Source organism: Balaenoptera borealis (assembly GCF_965194805.1).
Source record: "Balaenoptera borealis genome assembly, chromosome: 15".
Classification (NCBI taxonomy): Eukaryota; Metazoa; Chordata; class Mammalia; order Artiodactyla; family Balaenopteridae; genus Balaenoptera; species Balaenoptera borealis.
Window position 1 is genome coordinate 72,126,323 of NC_138871.1, and position 21,154 is coordinate 72,147,476.

The 21,154-nt window shown below is 41.1% G+C and overlaps 1 protein-coding gene across 28 annotated transcripts in view; it reads left to right on the forward strand.

Annotated features, from left to right (window-relative positions):
- DTNB (dystrobrevin beta) overlaps positions 1-21,154 on the forward strand; it is a 252,130-nt gene that overhangs the window by 176,471 nt on the left and 54,505 nt on the right. For 21 of the 28 annotated variants that reach the window (XR_014234821.1, XM_082356910.1, XM_082356899.1 and 18 more), the window contains 2 exons: positions 16,456-16,545; positions 20,378-20,465. Coding sequence is in view for 27 of the 28 variants with exons in the window: in XM_082356910.1 (XP_082213036.1) it covers positions 16,456-16,545; positions 20,378-20,465 (178 nt within the window). In the remaining variant the exon portion in view is untranslated. Of the gene's footprint in view, positions 1-10,829; positions 11,061-16,455; positions 16,546-20,377; positions 20,466-21,154 lie in introns of those variants that run through there. The other 7 variants (XM_082356902.1, XM_082356906.1, XM_082356889.1 and 4 more) reach the window with 2 other exon arrangements.

Sequence of the window (21,154 nt, forward strand, 5' to 3'; positions counted from 1 at the left end):
ATCATTTCTGCTTCCTGATTTGACTCTGTAAATTGAGCGAATTCCTTATATTCTGAATCATTCTACATAGAATTCATAAACATTTAAGCTGAAAAGCCTGAGTCCCTCTCTCAGTTATACAGGGAGTTTCCTTAGGGTCCTTCAAGGAACTAGAACAGTCTACTTCTTTCTCCTCTTTATTTACTTTACTCTTCTCCAGAATTCTCTTAGGCAGGACTTAAAAGATCTGTATGAAATGGTTTGCTTTCTGTCTGATTTAAGCTGTTCCGTCACCAGAGCAATGCAGAAAGTCCCTCAAGGGCACAACCATTAAAGAATTCTTTCTAACAGTCATCACTCAAAAAAAACAAAAAAACAAAACAAAAAAGAATGAAGACATTCCAACCCACTCCCCAAGTCCTTCCTGAAGAAAAGCACTTTGTACTGCAAACCTGAAGAAAACCATATGTACCGATTGCTTTGGATCAATTTAGCTATAGAAATGTCATTTACTTAATAATACTTTGACTTAATAAATATAATATATAATACTTAAGATCAACTATGTTTGTTCCATTGGGTAAAACTCCTAGGGCAATATTTCCCGAACTTGAGTGATGAGAAGAATCACCTGGGTCACTTGCTAAACATACACATTTCTGAGATCACATCAGACCCAGTGGATCCTGAGATCCTGGGAAGCTACAGTTTTAAAAAGTATTCCAGGTGATTCTTATCATCAAGTAGATTTGGGAAATAGCCTTAGAAGCAAAGGAGTAAACTATAGGAATCCTCCACCCTGGAATAGAGGATTTAGGGACTTAACAAATGAGAGTGACTTGATAATACAGTGTTATCCACATGGAGACTCAAGACCCTGACCAGGTGAGAGTACTTGTCCGCAGCCTTGTTGGGACACTACTAGCAGGGCAATAGCCGAGCCGCTTCTTTTGGGCAGAATTGAGTGGTATGAGCACGGTCTGTACTGAGCACAGACTTCTGAGCCAGACTGCATTTGAATTCTGGCTGTCACCTGACCTTGAACAAGATTCTTATCTTTGTTGATTTATCTGTAGAATGAGGAGAATAATAGTATCTATGTTGTGGGGTTTATGTGAGAATGTAACATACTATTGTCATTATTTAGGAAGTAAACTGTAATGAGAGAACAGGTGGGGAAGAGAGAATAATTTATGGTAATGCCCTCTCAAGGAAAAACAGAGGCTTATGAAAGAGTACAAAGCATTTAAACCTCTCCCGCCTGCCTAGATTTTACAACCACCCTTGCTGGCCTTAACTTTTTATATTAAACACCCATAGCATTCAGACCCAGACCTAGAATCTAAATATCAACTCAGGAATGTTTCTGTTTCAAAACTAGGAAGACAAGGTAGATTATTGAAAGAAGTCAGCTTGTAGGTTTTATGTTAGTTTTAGCAATGCCATCTATTAGGGTTTCACTTCACCTGAGTTCTCTTCATTTACGACTTTTGTCACTTTAAGTCACCTGAGTCCCTGAGGGCCCTAAGTGCATGGTGATCAAGGGCACCATGCATTCAGTGACCACAGCTGAATGTAGCTCCTGGAGGGTGTTGGAGGGAGTGCATATTTCTGGATGATGTTTTACTGCTTGAGAAGACTGAAAGAAGGGACTTGGGAGCAGTAGTCATCACAGCTCCTCTCTAGAAGGACGACTTACCTTTAGGCTCGATGTTGCTGTATGAAGCCCCAGCTCAGTAGTCAGTGGCCAGCTGTAATTGTCAGTCACAAAATATCTACCATTTCTGAAAGTTGTTTCAGATAATATAGTATAGCCTGGGTTAAGATTTTATTTTAAAGTCAGCATTTCAGCTAGCATCTCTTTCTAGGTAGGCTCAGTCAATGCTAGAGGTGGTTGTCACAGACTCTCCATGGGCTGACCAGCGGACCAAGCATAGCCAAAGCCCTTAGGAGACCGAAACCAAGGCGGAGCTCTGTAACTTAACCAAGAAGAGTAGTTGCTGGAGGAGAGGCTACATGGGAACGTGATGCCCCTGTCCTAACAATATTGTCCTTAGAATTTTAGGAGATTTCATTTATTTTCAGGATGAGATTATGATAGAACATATGGACATGAATTGCGTAATTCATAGATTTGGCTCTTCATGGCCCCAGTTTCTAAATGGTATAAATTTCAGGTAGTATCCTATTTACTTCCTCGAGGACTCATCCGTTTTTATTTGCTCCTCTGAATGTCGTCAGACCTTTGTCTCCAGAGTCTGATGAAAGCCAGGAACCCAGCATGTCATCCCAGTCATAGATCCTTCCTCTGCTGGGGCAGAGAATTCTCAAGGGGCACAAAGCTACTCTCCAGAAATAAGAGGTTTTCTTTAGAACTCAGCATAAGACATAAATCACTGAATCAGACAAGAACATGCACAGTAATAAAAATGCAGGAAAAAGTTAAGAGCTCCAGTTTCTAACTTTTTGATAAGCTGTGCATTTAAAACTGGTGATAACCCGGGACTTCCCTGGTGGCACAGTGGATAAGACTCCATGCTCCCAATGCAGGGGGCCCAGGTTCAATCCCTGGTCAGGGAACTAGATCCCACATGCATGCCACAACTAAGAGTTTGCATGCTGTAACTAAGGAGCCCATGTGCCACAACTAAGGGACCAGTGAGCCGCAACTAAGGAGCCCACCTGCCACAACTAAGAGCTGACAAGCCGCAGCTAAGGAGCCCTGGAGCCGCAACTAAGGGAGCCCACCTGCCGCAACTAAGGAGCCCACGTGCCGCAGCTAAGGAGCCAGCAAGCTGCAACTAAGGAGCCCACCTGCCACAACTAAGACCTGGTGCAATTAAATAAATAAATAAATATTTTAAAAAAAAATAGTGATAGCCCCAGTGGTGAAAAACAATACTTGATTAGTCCAAATAAAAGATGATCTCAAATGTAATGGTTACTTTGTACAGAAGAAAACCTTATAAATGGCAAAGATGCTGGCAATCATGTGAGAAACTGTAAATTATGTTCCTGAAAGGTTCCACTCTAGGAATTTGCCCTCTGTAATATTTTTATTGACATTTCTACAGTTGAAAAGAAATTTCATCTTTGTCTTAGACTAAGTAGTTTCTGGAAATTTGCTTTCTGTTAAAGAATCAGAACAGTACACATAAAAACAAACAAACTTTCAAAACTTTAAAACAGAGACTTAAAATGTCCCTCCACTCTCCGACTTCCTACAAGGCTTGCTTCTATCCCTCTTCTTCCCCAGGGTTCAGAGTGTGATTATGTTATTATGCTCTGTACTATTGTACTATTTTAAGTCATACCTTATATTCAGACCAATATGAAAAATGATGCTAATATTTTTAATGTCTTCTAAAGCTTTGGCTTTAATTATTTATACACATATAAATGTTTACAATTCTGTGGGCATTTCATACAAGGTTGGCAGCAACAAAAACCTTCCGTATGAAACTTTTGGCTTTGTGCGTTTGATTGGTATAGTAGTTTTAACTCTTTTAACTTCAGGTATTTAGAAGTACAAACCCAGTTAAGCACGATGAAAAAGTTCCAAAGATCTAGTGTACAACCTTGTGCTTATACTTAAAAATACTCTAACATACACTTAAAAATTTGTTAAGAGAGTAGATCGTATGTGTTCTTACCGCAATAAAATAAAGAAGAAAATAAAAGGCACAAACCCACAACACAAAGGCAAAAGCAGAAGGGAAGGGCAGAAGTGTCCATAGATCACAAAACAACTGAACTGCCACCAGGATGTCCATCTGTGGCTTCTCCATCTCTCGGCTTCTCTCAGGGTGCTGTCTTCATCCCCTCCTCCTACAGAACAGCCACCTCTCAAGATGCCAATGGCTTCACTCACATCTACAGCCTTGTCACTCAAGAGGTTGTGCTTTTCCTCCCTAGGATTAGAAAACTCCACGAAAGGATTCTTATGGTCCTGGATGGCATTACTGCCCATCCTTGTGTATGTGTGATAAGCCACACTCATTAGACCTGTATCATCAGAATAGAGGGAGGAGCATCTCCCCAAAAGAAGGTTCTACCGTCAAGAACAGGAGAGATCCTGGGAAAGAAAAATAACAGAATTTGTTGGCAGAGCACTGTTTTGCTACCAAGGACACAGATGTGTGCACAAGTGTGTACATGCACACACACATACCCCTTCCCATGCACATTTCTACTTCCAGAGCTTTCCTCCTCAGACAATGCAGCAGTACGACTGCAAATGCACACTTGCCTTTCCCAGGAGTCTTATCCACCTCCTGCAGACAGCACTGGGTCCCCAATATCTAGGTCATGTCCATTCGTCAGGATCAGGTCTAGGTACATCTTTTGTGATTCGTTAACCCGTTCTACCATGGACCAAATTATAAGTTTTAAGAAATCACACATCTCTACAACTCACAGCTCTACAAAAGTAGAGATCTGAAAATAGGATAATTGCATTTTAGAGAAGGGAGGAAAGGGAAGTAACAGAAAACATGGCATATTAAGCCACATTTGCCTGTTTCCTCCTGAAACACCATGAAAATGACAGTCGAGACACTTTCTTTAGTAGAAACCAACAACAGAGAAAAATGGACAAGGAGACAATAGCAACATTTTGGAAGCAGCAAAGCAGATGGATGAGTGGTAACTGATTTTCCAGACTGGAGAGAATTAAAACCTAAGCCAACAGAGAAACCCGGAGGAAAGCCCACCCGGGAATTAGAAGGCGCTGAGGGAGGGATACAGAACGACAGCTGATAGTCTGTTTAAGAAGCACTTACAGTCTCAGATTGCCTACATAACTGGGCCTCTACACCTACCCCACCCTGCCAGAGTTGAGATTTATGTTGGTGGTTTCTAGAATAGTACAACCCCCATAAAAACCCTAGTTGTCTTAATTACCTCACCTTGGGCTGAGGCAACTGGCTTCCAGACAACGTATCTCTTTCCCTTGCAGTAGCATATTAAAGACTTCAAGAAATCACTACTGCATCCTGTTATTCCTCTCAAAGTGCCTGGGACTCCAGCCAGAAGGGGCACAAGATCTAAGTCCCAGGATCCCAGAGATTACAGTTTAACCAGTGGCTTTGCTCTGTAGCCGTATAGCAAAGATTGATGTATTCCCTCCCTGGGATGGAGAGTTTTGCTACCATCGACACCTCAACTTTACTTAGCTAGTTCCAATCAGTGTTACACCCCACTCCTAGTATTAGTTTCTATTTTGGTCAGAACGCTTGGCTGTTAAGTAACAGAAGCTCAGTGTGAATTGGCTTAGGGAAAACGAGAAGATTTTTTGTTTTTGTAACCAGACTGTGGGCAAAGCAGGGGGTATGCGGCTGGGCCTCCTGGATGACAGAGCAAGGGGAACTCTAACTCATGTAGGTGTTTCCCCCCAACCCACCCCCTGCCCATGCTCCTTGCTCCTCTCTACTACACATCTGCTCCTTCTTCCCTAAGGTAACTACCTTTTCACGCGGCAGGGAACAAAGCCAAGAGACCCATGTGTTCACATTTTGTAACCTCATTACCCTATGTGGATCCAATTTGAAAACTTACAGTGAAAGTTCCGTTTGATCCGTCTTGGATCGTGTTATCCACCCTGGGGTTTTCTGTTTAGTGGTCCTACCTAGAATACCATGGTTGAATGGGTGGGGGTCAGTTCACAAAAAAGCGGGGGGGTCTGCTGCCCCTGGAGAAGGTAGAGATGCTGAGGAGACATGTAGGTATAAGCTTCTTTTTCAGGTGGTTTCTGACAAAAAATTGCATGTGTAAGTATATTACATCACACTTGCATTTGCATAGATTTGTTTCAGGAGACCTTTTTTCCTCTACCACCTCATTTTTATTTTTCTCAAGGGTTAAATAATTCTTTCTATTCTGTTCAGTTTATGAGGTGATTGTGTTGGGACATAACACCATCTTTGGGTGGTAACAGGTAAATATGAGAGCCACAGACCCTGAGTAAGCCACCAGTTGTGAGGAATCTTAAGTAAAGGCAAGATTTTATCAGAACTTTTTTACTTTAATACATACTTCACAAGAAGGAAAAGCAGTTTTTAAAGACCAGAAGATGCTACAATATAAATACTATTTCTGAGCTGTAGAAACATGACCAGTTTAAGAGGTGGGTTGTTAAAATGGCTTTTTGCCTGGGTGCCAAGGTAAAAAGTTTATCTTGTTATCTACAGAAAACAGTGGAATGACAAAAGCCACGGCATGCTGCTTTTTCAGACTGAAAACAACAGCGGTGTGGGGAAACTGAGAAAAGAGGCAAAATGAAATTGGTCAAGGCAGAAACTATTCATATGTGGACTCGGGCCACTGATTGTCTTTCTTTCTGTGAAATGAGAAAAATAGAGTTTGGTTGAAAAGCAAGAACTAATGAGGTTTTCAGTGTGGCCATGAAACAACTACCTTGTGTGAATTCTTCGTGAGAACCTCTCCAAGGCAACTCAGGAATTATTTTTTTCTCCAATCTTTTTTTTTTTTTTTTGGAAAGACAGAAAAGCAGAGTAATTGAAAATTAACACATAATCTTATGGAACTGCAGGGTCTCAGTGTTGGCAGATTTCCAAAGTTTGTCTGATGGCCTGGGCACCCTGCCAATTTTCAACTGCTTCTGGGTTGGGATTAAATTCCATTTCCATTCAAGCATTTAAGGTAAACCCTTCAGCAGTTCTAACTCAGGTCAGTACGAACTAAAAGCTTATTTCCAATTCCATACTTCAAAACCTTAATTTGAATAGTTTCCTCCTCTCGTCGGACTGAGGCTTGAGGTCCTAAATGTGAGCAAGAATCACATCTATTATGGACTGTCAGCAAAGCAGAGGGGAAGAAAGAACAGGCTTGCAGAGAAAGATGGTGAGTTGAGTGTTGTCATGCTTGGATTGAGATGCCTGAGGGATCCTGGGAGTGAAGGCAGGCTCTGTAGATTTTGGATGCTGGGGTGCTCTTTCTGGCTTGAGTTAGGTACCTTTGGTTAAAACACAGGAGGAAGATTTTGGGAGGAAGATAGCAGAGTTATGTTGAGTTAGAGGTGCCTGTGGGACACCAGGGAACCAGACCATAGCATGAGTTCTTGTCCTCCAGATACTTCCTTCCAGCTACCTTGGATTCATGCTAGCAAAGGGCAGACCAGTCCTGAGATCCAACAAATGACCAGTAGAACTTACACACACACACACACACACACACACACACACACACACACACAGCCTCCCTCTCTCTCTCTCTCTCTCTCTCTCTCTCTCTCTCTCTCAGCTGACTTGGTGCAGTGTGCTGCTTTCTAATGATGGGATGCTCCATGAGCTTGCGCACATGATGGAAATTCCTATAGCAATCCTCAAATTCCTGCGCTGATCTGGCTTAGACCTACATGGTTTTTTTATTCCTTTTAACATCAAACTATTAAAATATTTCAACTTCTTTTAATAAGCAGACATTTAAAACAATCAGTGCTGTAGTAAAAGGTCTTACCTTTTCCTGGATCTTATTAGGAAACCTCCAGTGTACTCCCCACCAATCCAGTCTTGTCTTTGCAACCAAAGGGATTTTTCTGAAATGCAGATCTGAGTATGTTACTCTCCTGGATAAAAATCTCCAGTGGGCTCTTCCTTTCTGCAGTGCTGTCCAAGAGCATGGATATGTTTTGTGCTAACTGGTATGGTAGCCATTAGCCATATGTGGGTATTGAACACTTGAAATGTGACTGGGGCAACACAGTGAATTTTAAGTTTTATTTAATTTGAATTAATTTGAATTTAAACAGCCACATGTGGCTAGTGGCAGTGCAGTTCTGCAGGATAAAGCCCACATTCTTCATTTCTGAGCTGACCCTTGCTAGCCTCTCCAGCCGTGCCTATTCCACTCGTTCTACTTGGCATCTACACTCAGAATTACTTAATCACTCACAGTTCCCCAAGTAGGTTTCTGCATATGCTGCTTCCGCCTTGGTGCTTCCCATCCTTTTTCCTGTTATTCCCCTCTCCTTGTCATCTAATTCCGCCTTCTTAACTTAGCTTCAACCCCTCCAGGAAGCCTTCCCTGAATCCTAAAACTAGATTAAGTGTTCATCTTCTGTGATCTGTAACATCTTGTACATATCACACTGTTGTAACTATCTATTTGTTCCATGCCTTTCTAGACTCTTAGCTCCCTGAGGGCAAGAACTCACCAGACTTTCTCCAGAAACCTATTCCTTTTCTCCAAATCTTGCTGCTGCTTGCCTCTTATTATCACTTCTTCTGCTAGGAAAGGGATTTTCTTCTTCAGTTATTTCAAGCACGTAGCATCTTATAATATTGCCTGCTTGTTTCATTGAGGGCTGAGAAATAAAGGACATGAGTTATACTGGACTATCAGGTTCTAATGCAGTAGCACCTGGCTCACTCCAGCTGTCCCCTCTTGGTTAGCTGTAACTTCCCTCTTTAACACTGAGAAGCCTGACTCCCATCAGTCACCATCTGTTTACTTACTCAGTCAGTTCTAGTAGCGTGTATAGCAGTTTCAGAATCGTTGATTTATTTTTTACGCAGATTATTGAGGTATTAGTCATATATTATACAGCTCATCCATTTAAAGTGTACCATTTAGTGGTTTTTAGTGTACTCACAGAGTTGTGCAGCCATTACCACAACCGATTTTAGAACATCTTCATCACCCCTCCGAATTGATTTGTTGCTAAAAAATCTCCACAGTGTGGAGGCCCAACTGTAGAGGACAAGAGTGGAAGAAGAGAGACCAGTCAAGAGGCTCTTGGAGTAGACCAAGTGGCACTGGGTGAGAAATTCCAGATGAGAAATTGTGGCAGCAGTGGAGGTGGTGAGAGTGGCTGGTTTGGGGATCTGTTTTGTTTATTTATTAGTTTGTTTATTTATTTTTGGCTGCGTTGGGTCTTCGTTGCTGCGGGCAGGCTTTCTATAGTTGCGGTGAGCAGGGGCTACTATTCATTGCAGTACGTGGGCTTCTCACTGCGGCGGCTTCTCTTGTTGCGGAGCATAGGCTCTAGGCACACGGGCTTCAGTGCTTGTGGCACGCAGGCTCTAGAGCACAGACTCAGTAGTTGTGGTGCACAGGCTTAGTTGCTCCGCAGCATGTGAGATCTTCCCGGACCAGGGCTTGAACCTGTGTACCCTGCATTGGCAGGCAGATTCTCAACCACTGCGCCACCAGGGAAGTCCCTGGGGATCTATTTTGAAAGTAGAGCCAGCAGGACTTGTTAAGAGATTAGATATGGAGCATGAGGAAAAGAGAGAAATTAAGACGACGACTCAGCTTTTGGCTTGATGACTGGGTGAATGGGGATGCTTTTTATTTAAACTGGCCAGTCTGGGGGAGTGGCAGGTGAGGAAGTAGGGTAAGGAGAATCAAGAGTTCTATTTTGAACATGTTGGGTTTGAGATGCCTGTTAGGCACGCAAGGAGAGATGTTGAACAGGCATCAAATACATGATTCTAGAGCTCCAGGGAGAGGTCAGGGCTGGAATATAAAGTTGTGAGGATTACAGCAATACCTTTTATGGAAGATTGTTCTGAGAACAAACAAAAGAAGACCTATAAAAGTATCTGATGGGTCACAGGTACTTTGTTGATAATGACTACTATGTTATCTTATTTAATCCTCCCAACACTCTCTAAAGTAAATTTCATGAGGCAGATTTTGTATTATTATTATTTTACAGATGAGAGGACTAAGACATAGAGAGGTTAATGTTCAAGCTCACACAGCTAATAAGTATCAGAGTTTGGATTAAACCCAAGACTGCCTGACTCCAAAGCCCGTGCTCTCAGTTGCTATGCTCTGCTGCCTCCTACTTAGTAAATAATTCCGCTACCAGGGCTGCACACTGCCTCTCGCATGCTTGTACTGCCTCTGACCTTGTCCCACCGCTGCTTACCCTTCATTCCGACCTCCCCCGCCTCAGATCCCTTCCCCTTGCTGCCCGTCCCCACAGGAGTGCTCTTAACCTTGGCCAAATGCGCCCTCTCTTGCTACCACTGGAGATTATCACCTAGGCTCCAAAGCCCCCATCATCTTGGAGAGCAGTTCTCACACTGCAGTGTGCACCTGGAGCACTGGCAGCTCATTTCAAATGCAGATTCCCAGGCCTCGTTCCCAGATAATTTGATTCAGTAAAGCTTGAGAGTTCTGAAGGAAGAAGTCTGGGGAAACACACTTTTAGAAATGCTGCCTTTGGGACTTCCCTGGTGGCACAGTGGTTGAGAATCCGCCTGCCAATGCAGGGGACACGGGTTCGAGCCCTGGTCTGGGAAGATCCCACATACCATGGAGCAACTAAGCCCGTGAGCCACAACTACTGAGCCCGTGAGCCACAGCTACTGAAGCCCGCGCACCTAGAGCCCATGCTCTGCAACAAGAGAAGCCACCGCAATGCGAAGCCCGCGCACTGCAACGAAGAGTAGCCCCCGCTCGCCACAACTAGAGAAAGCCCGCGCACAGCAATGAAGACCCAACGCAGCCAACAATAAAATAATAATAAATAAATCTATTAAAAAAAAAAGAAGAAGAAATGCTGCCTTTGACCCTACCAGTCCCATCAGGACCCTCTGGCCCCAACTATGCTCATTTTTACCATTGGTTTAGAGTTGGGCGATACCTTGTGAGGGAAAGAATGCTCTTTAGGGTACCCGGGGAGAAACGTATTCATTTCATTGTCACTCCTCTTTTTAAGTCTGGTTCACTCTACTCATCCTTGCTTTTGCTGACCTCCCTAATTGGGTAGAATTCTACTATTATGTCCTCTCATAGGAGAACAGTGTCCTCATTGTAACCCTCATTACATTTGCAATTTTACTTGTTTTGTGATCATCTCTTTTCTTCTTGACTGTTAGCATCAAGAGAGCAGCAACCACGTCTGGGTTTTGCTTGCTGTGGTGTCCTCATCTCCTGGCACAGTGCTGATGCCTAGTAGGTGCTCCAAACATTGACTCAAATGTCCCATTTCCATCAGAAGTGCTATTCAAACTGTTGTATACTCAGGCATGAAAATCACCTACTTTTATGGATTGAATTGATGTTTAACAGCTTAGAAATAGAACAATTATTATTTTTATTATTTTATTATTTTATGGGGTTCCAAACTATTCCAAACTTTTGACTCTGCTTTAGAAAAGCAGATTTCTAAAGCAAAATCGGTTTGTAAGTTGGGAGTTGTATATGTGTTGCATGTACACATTGCAACACATTTTATGCATATATGCATAATCAAAAAAAGAAAGAGTTTAAATTCAAAAAGTAAATCTGGGAAAACAGGTACAGTTTTGAATGTGAGTAGAATAATATAACATCCATGCCCCAAACAAAATTGTCAGAAAATTCATGGACATGTAAATTCCTTATTTACCATAGGCAGCTATTGTTAATGCTTCTCATTTTGGCTTCGATCCCTAATTATCTGGCAAACAACACTAGTTCTGAATAGCCGTCTTCGTATAACACTAAAATGGAGTTTAATGGACTGTTGCTTCCGTAGTAAATGTTTCCAGTTTCTCTTCTGCCATTTCCTTTGGAACACACCCTGGTCAGATTTTCACTGCCCATTACTCTGCCAAAACCACTCCTGTCAAGGAGACCAGTGACTTCCACATGCTAAATCCAATGGTGAATTCTCAGGACTTATCTGGCTTGACCTATCAGAGGCATTTGATGTAGATGGTCACTCCCTTCTACTTGAAACACTTTCTGCACTTGCCTCCAGATACTGTATTCTGGTTTTCCTCCTATTCCTTCTCGGCCTCCTTTGCTGGTTTTTCCATACCTCTTTGACCTGTAAATGTTAGCATACCAGAAGGGCCACTTCTCTTTTCTGTCTTTATTCACTCACTGTAGGTGATCTCATCCATACTCATGGCTTTCAATAACATCTGCATACAGGTAACTCCCAAACTTATTTTTCTGGCCCAGACCTTTTCCCTAGCTTTTCCCTTTTCCCTCACATATCTTCCTCCTAATCAGTATCTTCTTTGGATATTTAATACATATTTCATAATTAGCACATTTTAAACTGAGTTCTGTATCTTCTCCCACCAAATGTACTTCTTCCGTAGTCTTCCCCATCTCAGTGAATGGCAATCCCATTCTCCTAGTTGCTTGGTCAGAACCCTTGATTCTTCTCCCATCTAAACTGTCAGATTATTAGATCAAATCTATCCAAAAACACTGTCAAAATCTATCCAAGATCTTGCTATTTGTTATCACTTCTACTGCTACTCCTATTTCCTAGCAACTCTTGTCTTTCATCTGGAATGTCCAGTAGCCTTCAAATTGCCTGCTTCTTCCCTTGCTCTCTGGCACTTTATCTTTCCTAGAGCAAACAATCCTATTAAAATATATCATACCTCACTTCTGCTCAAAACCTTCCAGTAACTTCTAATATCACAGTAAAAGCTAAAGCCTTTGTAATGGTATGCAGGGTTATATAGCCTACTTCTCAGTGTATCTGCCATGAAGACGCAGTTTTGTTTTGTTTCAATTTCTAGTTTGAAGTGGACTGATACTTTACAAAAGTATGATAAAAATAAGTTACTACAGAGAGAACTTCCACCCTGGTCATGGTGAACTAACTGGTATCAGAGTAGCTCTCCCACTATAAACTACTAGAAAACTGGTCTGAATATAAGAAACAGCTGTTTTCAGGAATTAGTAAGTAGCATGGGAGTGATGCCTGAGAGAAGGGAAACAAATGAGAGAGCCCTATGATTGCCCAGGTTTTCTGCTAGAACACATTTGCCAAACTATAGTGCAGAATACAAGCAGAGCAAGGCAGTCTTGCTGAGAGTAAGAAGGTAGAGATTGGAGTTTGAGGAGGCTGGAATTTGCTGAGCAAAACACCAGAGAGGAGGAAGTGTGCAGAGAAAGAGCTCAATAAATCTGAAGACAGATCTCTTGAGTCTTTGGCTGAAAACTAAGCTGTATTTGCATAGAATGAGATTTCACAAGACCAGCAAAGAACAACTACCTGGGAAAGAACAACTCCTGGAGATTTGAAAGTGGAACAACTACCTGAGCTCACATAGTTGTTTGAGTTCCAACCAACCAGAGTAGAGAGATATCACTGAACACTTGAGGCATTCAGTAAAGACCCCAGAAAGACCACATCTTAAGAGCAGGGTGAAATTGGCCCTAAATAAAGGTTACTCTAGATCTGCACTAATGAAGCTTAAACACAGGCCTCACAAGGATCAAGCTGTTCACAAGGAAATTAAGTTACTGCCAGATTCTTTAGAGGAAGACAACAAAATCCAGACATTCAGCAACATAATACTCAGAATTTGCACCATCCAGTGAAAAATTAGAAGACATAGGAAGAAGCAGGAAAGTATGACCTGTAACCAGGAGAGAATTAGTCAATATAAACAGAGCCAGAAATAACAGACGTGATACAACTAGCAGACACGGACTTTAAAGCAGCCATGATAAATATCAAAAATATAAAAGAAAATATCAACATAATGTGGAGAAAATGTGAGAAATAAAAAAGAACCAAGTTTGAATGTTATTGGAACTTTCTGCACATATAGTCTACTTCCATCAAAACTTTTAAAATAAAAAAGAGAGAACTTATAGAGTTGAAAAGGATTATACCTGAAATGAAAAATTCAATGGATAGACTGAACAGTAGATTAGAAATTGCAGAATAAAAGTTCACTGAACTTAAAGACATAGCAATACAAACTATCCAAAATGAAGCACAGAGAGAAAAATGGTTGAAAAGCAAACAGAGCCTCAGTGACCTCTGGGGCAATGTCAAACAGTCTAACAGAGGGGGAAGAGAAGAATTATTCAAGGAAATAATTTTTTCCAAATTTCCAAATAAATTTTTACATATTTGATGAAAACTATAAACCCACAGATACAAGATGCTCAACACACTATAAATAAGCAGGATAAACACAGAGAAAAACATACCAAGACACATCACAATCAAATCACAAATCACAATGATAAAGAGAAAATACTAAAAGCCGCTAGAGAAAAAAAGACATGTTACATACAGGGGAACAAGGATAAAATTTTCCAGTGAGTTCTCAATAAAAATAATGCAAGCTAGAAAATGGAATGGCATCTGAAAGTGGTGAGCGAACTTAGTTTTATTCTCTCTAAAATATAAAAATTTCCTAGCTTTCTCCACTGAAAAGACCTAGAAGCAGTGACAACCCAAGAACAATAAGCACTCTAGTACCCTGATTGTGGCCTCTGGGTGCTCTTTCTCAGTAAAGGGAACCTGGGATCCTTGGAAGAACGGTTGATTCCAAGTGTGGAGCAGCATATACAAGATGAGATTGGGGCATCTTATTGTACAAACAAGGAAGCTGATAAGCTTTAATGGATATGTCAGAAGAACACCAGAGCCTGCTTCCAGGGGTTCCCACTGGCCAAAGTTAGGACAGTTTGAACACCAAAAAGATGATTGCAATGGATTGAAGCACATCAGATACATAAAAATCTATGAGTTCATAATTATACAAAAAAAAAAAAAAAACTCCTAAGGCACTAACTTGTTTTTCTGTTGTTGTTGTTAAATAATAAGAAATATCAACCATTTGGTTTACCTTTCCGAATGAGCAGTATTTCACAATAAACAAATAGAAGAAATTAATAAATGCACAAAAGATGATAAAATCGGAAAGTCAACATTTTGCAACCCCTCATGAAATAATGTATTTAGGCAAGAACCATTAGTAAATGCTAAAATTATTAGGTGAAAAGTTGATGGAGGATTTTGTAATGGAGAGATGTAACCAATAACATCTGGGGGCTTCCCTGCTGGTGCAGTGGTTGAGAGTCTTCCTGCTAATGCAGGGGACACGGGTTCGAGCCCTGGTCTGGGAAGATCCCACATGCCGCAGAGCAGCTGTGCCCGTGAGCCACAATTACTGAGCCTGCGTGTCTGGAGCCTGTGCTCCGCAACAAGAGAGGCCGCAACAGTGAAGAGGCCCGCGCACCGCAATGAAGAGTGGCCCCCGCTTGCCACAACTAGAGAAAGCCCTCGTACAGAAACGAAGATCCAACACAACCATAAATAAATAAATCAAAAAAAAAAAAAAAAAAGATTCACTTCACCTCCTGTGGGCTGCTCTAGATTCTCTATGTAATCTTAAAAAAAAAAAAAAAAAAATCTGAATCCACTGATCAGTATTTACATTCCATTCCATTATGTGCCTCCTGTTTGATTTATAAGTACATCATATTACATATGATGGATTCTAGCCTCTTCTCAATAACAAAACAAAAGCAAAAACTTTAGTCAACATCTAGATCTGACCCCACAGGGGCTAGAGAAACGAATTAAATGACGCCTCCAAAATGTAGGATATGCTACAAGGTAACCTGTTTTATTCACAAGTAGATGACATGGAAGAAACAGGGAAAAGGAAGAACTGTTATAGATTAAAAACAGAAACATATAATCTAACACAAACATAAAAGAAACATATCAACCAAACGCAAAGTGTGGACCTTGTTTGGATCTTGACTTTAACTGTAAAAGGATATTTTTTTTAAGATTTGCGGAAATTTTCAGATGGACTAAGATATTAAAGAATTTTTGTGATTTTTTTTTTTTAGGTGTGATAATGGTGTTCAGGTTGTATAAATTCTTTCTGTATCTGATAGATGTACAGGCTCAAGTATTCCCAGGTGAAATAATAAATTGTCTGGGATTACTCTAGCCACCCCCTCCTGCACAAAAAGTTGGGAGAAGGAAGAATAAATTAAACAAGTTGACAATGTTCTTTTTTGTTGAACTTTGGTGATGGGTACATGGAGGGTAGTCATTAGATTACTCTTTCTATTTTTGCGCATATTTTAATACTTCTATAGTAGAAAGTTAAAAAAAAAAAAGATCATGTGCTTAAGGACCTTCCGTATATCTATAAGAGAGAGCCTCACTCAGATTATATGCAACATTGTCTTACAATTAAATACGCTCCTAACAAGTTTGGTTTAAGTACCAGTTTTATGGGAGAAAATAGAATGATGCTAAAGGCAGTGTCCTTATAGAAATAAAAAGGTTTAACTGGTATTATGAGGTAACACTGAAAACTCTTACATGCCGACAAAAGCTATAGAAGCATTAAGGGGCCACTTAGTGATTAAATGGAACCACTCTCCCTCAGTTTTCCTGCCAGAGGGCATTTCCTAAAAGGTGCATCCATCGCAGAGCCCAGAACTGGTGGGCAAGGCTCTTTGGTGGCTCCTCCTTGGTTTCTCCTTCTCAAGGGCTGTAGTGTCAGTCCGCCAAAGCTGTTTTCTAAGGGATTGCTTTGTTTAAAGGATTTGTGTGATGTATTCCCTATGGTCTAACACCATATTGCATTATGCATTGTGGTTTTTTATTGTTTTCCTTATCATGATTTTCTTTTCTATTTTTCTTTGACGTTTGCCCATTTTAATGCATGTTCATTTCTTGCTTTGCGTTTGTGTCCCGCTTGCTGTCTTTGCCTCCGTTGTTCCTAGGTTACAGTATAGCCAGGATATACCCAGTCCCTTGGCTGATGAGCATGCGCTGATAGCCTCCTTTGTGGCCCGTCTGCAACACTGTGCACGGTCAGTGGTAGAGCAGCAGCAGGCGGGTGGCCAAGGGCTGATCAAAGGGAGGGAGAGCTCTGTAACCTGGGGTTGCCAGCTGGAAAAAGCTCTGCATGTGGGGTTTTTCTTGAGAAGCTACCAGCTATGTTTGGCGGAGTTTAAATAATTGCTAAAACATTGGCTTCTAATAGAGAAGGAGCCTTGCCAAACCTAGGCACTTACCTAAAGATATAGTCAGAAATTCTTCTTTAAAGTGGAGTTCCCTTCCTTCAGATTACACTTAAAGAGTGTATAAACCTCAGAGAAATGTGCGGTCCCGAAGATGTGTATTCACAGAGGTATTTGATGCAACCTCTTACTGTTCATTCTTGCCTAAATAATGAAATCTTTCTGTCGACATTCAAAGTTTAGGATTGGTCAACACACTTTGTCTTATCTGGGGGCTTTGACACCATCACCTTGTTACATCTTTACATGTTGCATCTTCATCTGTTCCCCAAAATCTATCATTGTTGATTATTTAAACCAGTGATTTTCAACAGTGGTACTGGGTTATTGTCACCTGAGAGACTTTTACCAAACTAGATATACCTCTGTGTATTATAATAATTATATGTATTATAATAGACCCACATACCTCTTTCCCTGGAAACTACTGTTAATATGGGAATATGACTGATCCCTCAGTGGATTATGGTGGAAAAACATTTGATAACCACTATAACCACTAACTATAGCAAAGTTAACCCTTTAAAAGAGTTAATACCAAACAAAGTGCCATTACATTCAGGCAGACCCAAAGCCACCTGCCCAGTCCATGCCCACACCTGCCACCATTCTGCAAGGAGAATGGCAGGTAAAGTTTAAATAATCCCCTTTACATAGCAGCAGAGTCTCTGTGCCAAACAACCTGAGATTCTTATTCTTAGAGAGAAAACTATAATTTTTATAAACTTAAACACATGAGAGAGGCTGGAGCCTTAAATTTTGATCTTAGTTTTACCCTTAACATGTTATGGCTTCATGGGAAGCTCTTATTCGCCATGATAACAGAAAAATAAATTAATAATCAACTTTAAAATATATATCCTTGGGGCTTCCCTGGTGGCGCAGTGGTTAAGAATCCACCTGCCAGTGCAGGGGACACGGGTTTGAGCCCTGGTCCGGGAAGATCCCACATGCCGCAGAGCAACTAAGCCCGTGTGCCACAACTACTGAGCCTGTGCTCTAGAGCCCGCAATGCACAACTACTGAAGCCTGTGCGCCTAGAGCCCGTGCTCTGCAACAAGAGAAGCCACCGCAGTGAGAAGCCTGCACACCGCAACGAAGAGTAGCCCTCACTCGCCGCAACTAGAGAAACCCTGCACGCAGCAACGAAGACCCAACACAGCCAAAAATAAATAAATTAAATAAATTAATTAAAAAATAATAATAATAAAATAAAATATATATCCTTGAAAAGGACTGCTTTAAGTATTATACTTCATAGCATTTCGCATAGTTTTCCCAGTATGACCAAGTGGCGTTATTACTTTTAGGCATTTATCTATCTCTAAAGCCTTAGACTATTGGCTTCTCCTACCTCCCAACTATGTTTAATAGGCTTATTCTGTAGGAAGGATGCCTGGTAATTGTGCATTGTATCACAGAGTGTCTCCTCATCCAGCAGATGATTTCTGAGCACTCTATCCCAGCCCCTTGGTCTCTAGGAAGAGAGTTTTCTTAACCCTGGCAGGACAGCTTATTTATTATCAGTAAGGGCAATTGTCCAAGTTATTAAAAATTTCCATGGTGAATATAGCAGCAGAATTTTAGACAGACACTACTACCTGATAGCCCAGGAAGATTTATGCTAAGTTTAACTGAGATCCTCAAGTCTTATGGCTTAGGGATTAGGCTCCCTGAGCAAGAATTGGTGGCCAGGAGCCTTGGAAGAACATGAGGACTGGGTGAGTACTGCATCTCTTCTTGATTTATAGTCTAAGGAACTGAGCTTCGTACTTCCTCAAAGAAGTCAGAAATTTCCTGGCTAACTAATTCTGAGATTGAAAATCAGCTCAAGCAAAAGAATAAGGAACCTTTCTAATTTCCCTCATAGTTTTCACTGACCTTAAAACCTCTCATCAACATAAAGTTCTAGTTTCTGGCTTGAAAGCATAGCCAGTTAAAACAATCATGTCATCCACACTCGGGTTTGAATGACAGATAAAATTGACCTTCCTAGGGAGATGGAATGTGATGGAGAAGGAGGAGCTCTTTTGCACAGAGAAGCCTATTGTGTCCCTTGCCAAAAAACAGAGGTCAGCCACTTCAAGTCCCACTTCTTAAGCTGCTGTTCCCTCCATAATAGTATCCACTTGTGTTGTTAAATGTTCATTTTGTTGTTATTTACAAGATAAAGATAGTCCTTTTCTTTCAGACAAACATATTTAAGGCACAAGTATTATAGTTCAGCCCTGACCTTGGGGTCTTGACCCTAAAGTATTAAAGTCAACTGATGGTAGCATGTTCTTATTACAAGGTCATCTTTTGAGAAAATGGTTATATATGCTAGAGACTGACGTTTGCACACCTAAAATTATATAGTGTTGAGAAGTGTCATTGCCAGAAGGCAGTGACAGTGGCAGCACATTTTAAAAAAATCCATCCTAGAGGAAAGACCAAGTTAAGCTTAAAGAGTTAGCCACGGAGATAGAAATATAGGATGGTTAAAAAAAAAAAAAAAAATCTAGGAAAAATACAGTTGATTTCATACATGAAAAGTCCAGACAGGTTTCTATTGATTTAACTCCATCCTTCCCAGATTCCCCTCAGTAATTATAACAAGATTTGATGAATATTGAACTCATGTCTTTTTTTCATATTTCATATTTTGTCATACTGTTAAATTCCAGTCAGGGGTTTGTGGAACTCCAAGAACCTAGAGCCAAAGTAGAAGCAAGCCACGACAGCCATCTCTCATCACTTAGTCATCATTATTATTGTTGTCTTAAAACATCTGTCAGACTTAAACAAAGAAGAATTACATAGCCACAGTCCCGATTAATCTAGGAGTGCCCTGATATGAATAAATAGCAGTTGACATCACATGCTAAATTAAAGATGTCAATCATAATCAGCAAGAAGTTCCATGTGAGCAGCACATATACACAGAACTAGCCTCCTGCTCAAGAACCCTTCTTTTATTCAGGTGCGGCACTTTCTGATGTCCCACCTTACTGGATCTCTAAATTTTTAGAATGCTGGAACTCTTGTTAAGAGTAATGGACTAAATTAATTCACGCTAAAATGGGACTACAGTTGTAGAACAAGCATGGTAAAAGAAGAGAAAGAGGCATTGAAGGGGAACGTTTGACGGCATCTTCCCCAACTTTACCATATTGTAAGCCTGCCCTAGCTTAGGTTCCTCAGTTTTGCTCAGCCAGTGTTAAGGGTACTTTTCCTCAGCCCTCTGTTTTTCATGATGCTTTAGTTTTCTTTCGGGCTTTTTGAATTCAAGACCTATATCTAAAAGTCATGAGGTTTTCTTAAAACAGTTGATAGGAAATCGCTCCCTCAGGCTTTATAGATGCCCTGTCTTTTCTCAGCCCTTGCATTCAAAAAGAAGTGTCTCCTCTGAAGGTGTGAGAGCCAACAGAGATATACTGCTGAAGAGAAATGTTATGCGTGGCCTCGTCATTTCTCTAAATCCTCTTTGTCTCAGAAGACCATTAGTATCTATGATTCAGGTCTCCATTTCTTTTGTTACCATTCTTTTTCACAAGTGTTTCTCCCATCTGTTCTTTCTGAGAGAGAAGCAAGAGTAGGGGATGTTTAATACATACCTGTTGAATTTTTATCTCCTTGGCAGTGTCCTGGACAGTCCTAGCCGACTGGATGAGGAACACCGGCTTATAGCTCGCTATGCTGCCCGGCTGGCTGCAGAGGCAGGAAACATGGTGAGTAAATAGAGGATTCCAGTAGAGTAGCAGAAATTTGCATTACTTTATTTATTTATTTATTTATTTATTTTAATAGATTTATTTATTTATTTATTTATTGGCTGCATTGGGTCTTCATTGCTACGTGTAGGCTTTCTCTAGTTGTGGCGAGCAGGGGCTACTCTTCGTTGTGGTGCGTAGGCTTCTCATTGCGGCGGCTTCTCTTGTTGTGGAGCACAGGCTCTAGACGCGCAGGCTTCAGTAGTTGTGGCACGCGGGCTCAGTAGTTGTGGCGCACGGGCTTAGTTGCTCCACGGCGTGTGGGATCTTCCCGGACCAGGGCTCGAACCCATGTCCCCTGCATTGGCAGGTGGATTCTTAACCACTGCACCACCAGGGAAGCCTGCATTACTTTAACATACAGGTGGAATGGGAATGGTAAACATGAAACTCAGGAGAGTAGATATCTCAGAGACAGGAGGAGGGGAATTGGTTTAGGGAAGGGATTGCAGTGGCCTTTAATTTTATCTACAGTATCCTCTTTTAAAAGTGAATCAATAAAAGAAAATCAAAGAACCAGAATTTGGTTCTTTAAAAAGATGGATAAGATTAATAAGCCTCTAGAAATTCTGATCAAGAAGAAAGGAAAGAGGATGTGGAGAAAAGGGAACCCTTGTACACTGTTGGTGGGAATGTAAATTGGTCCA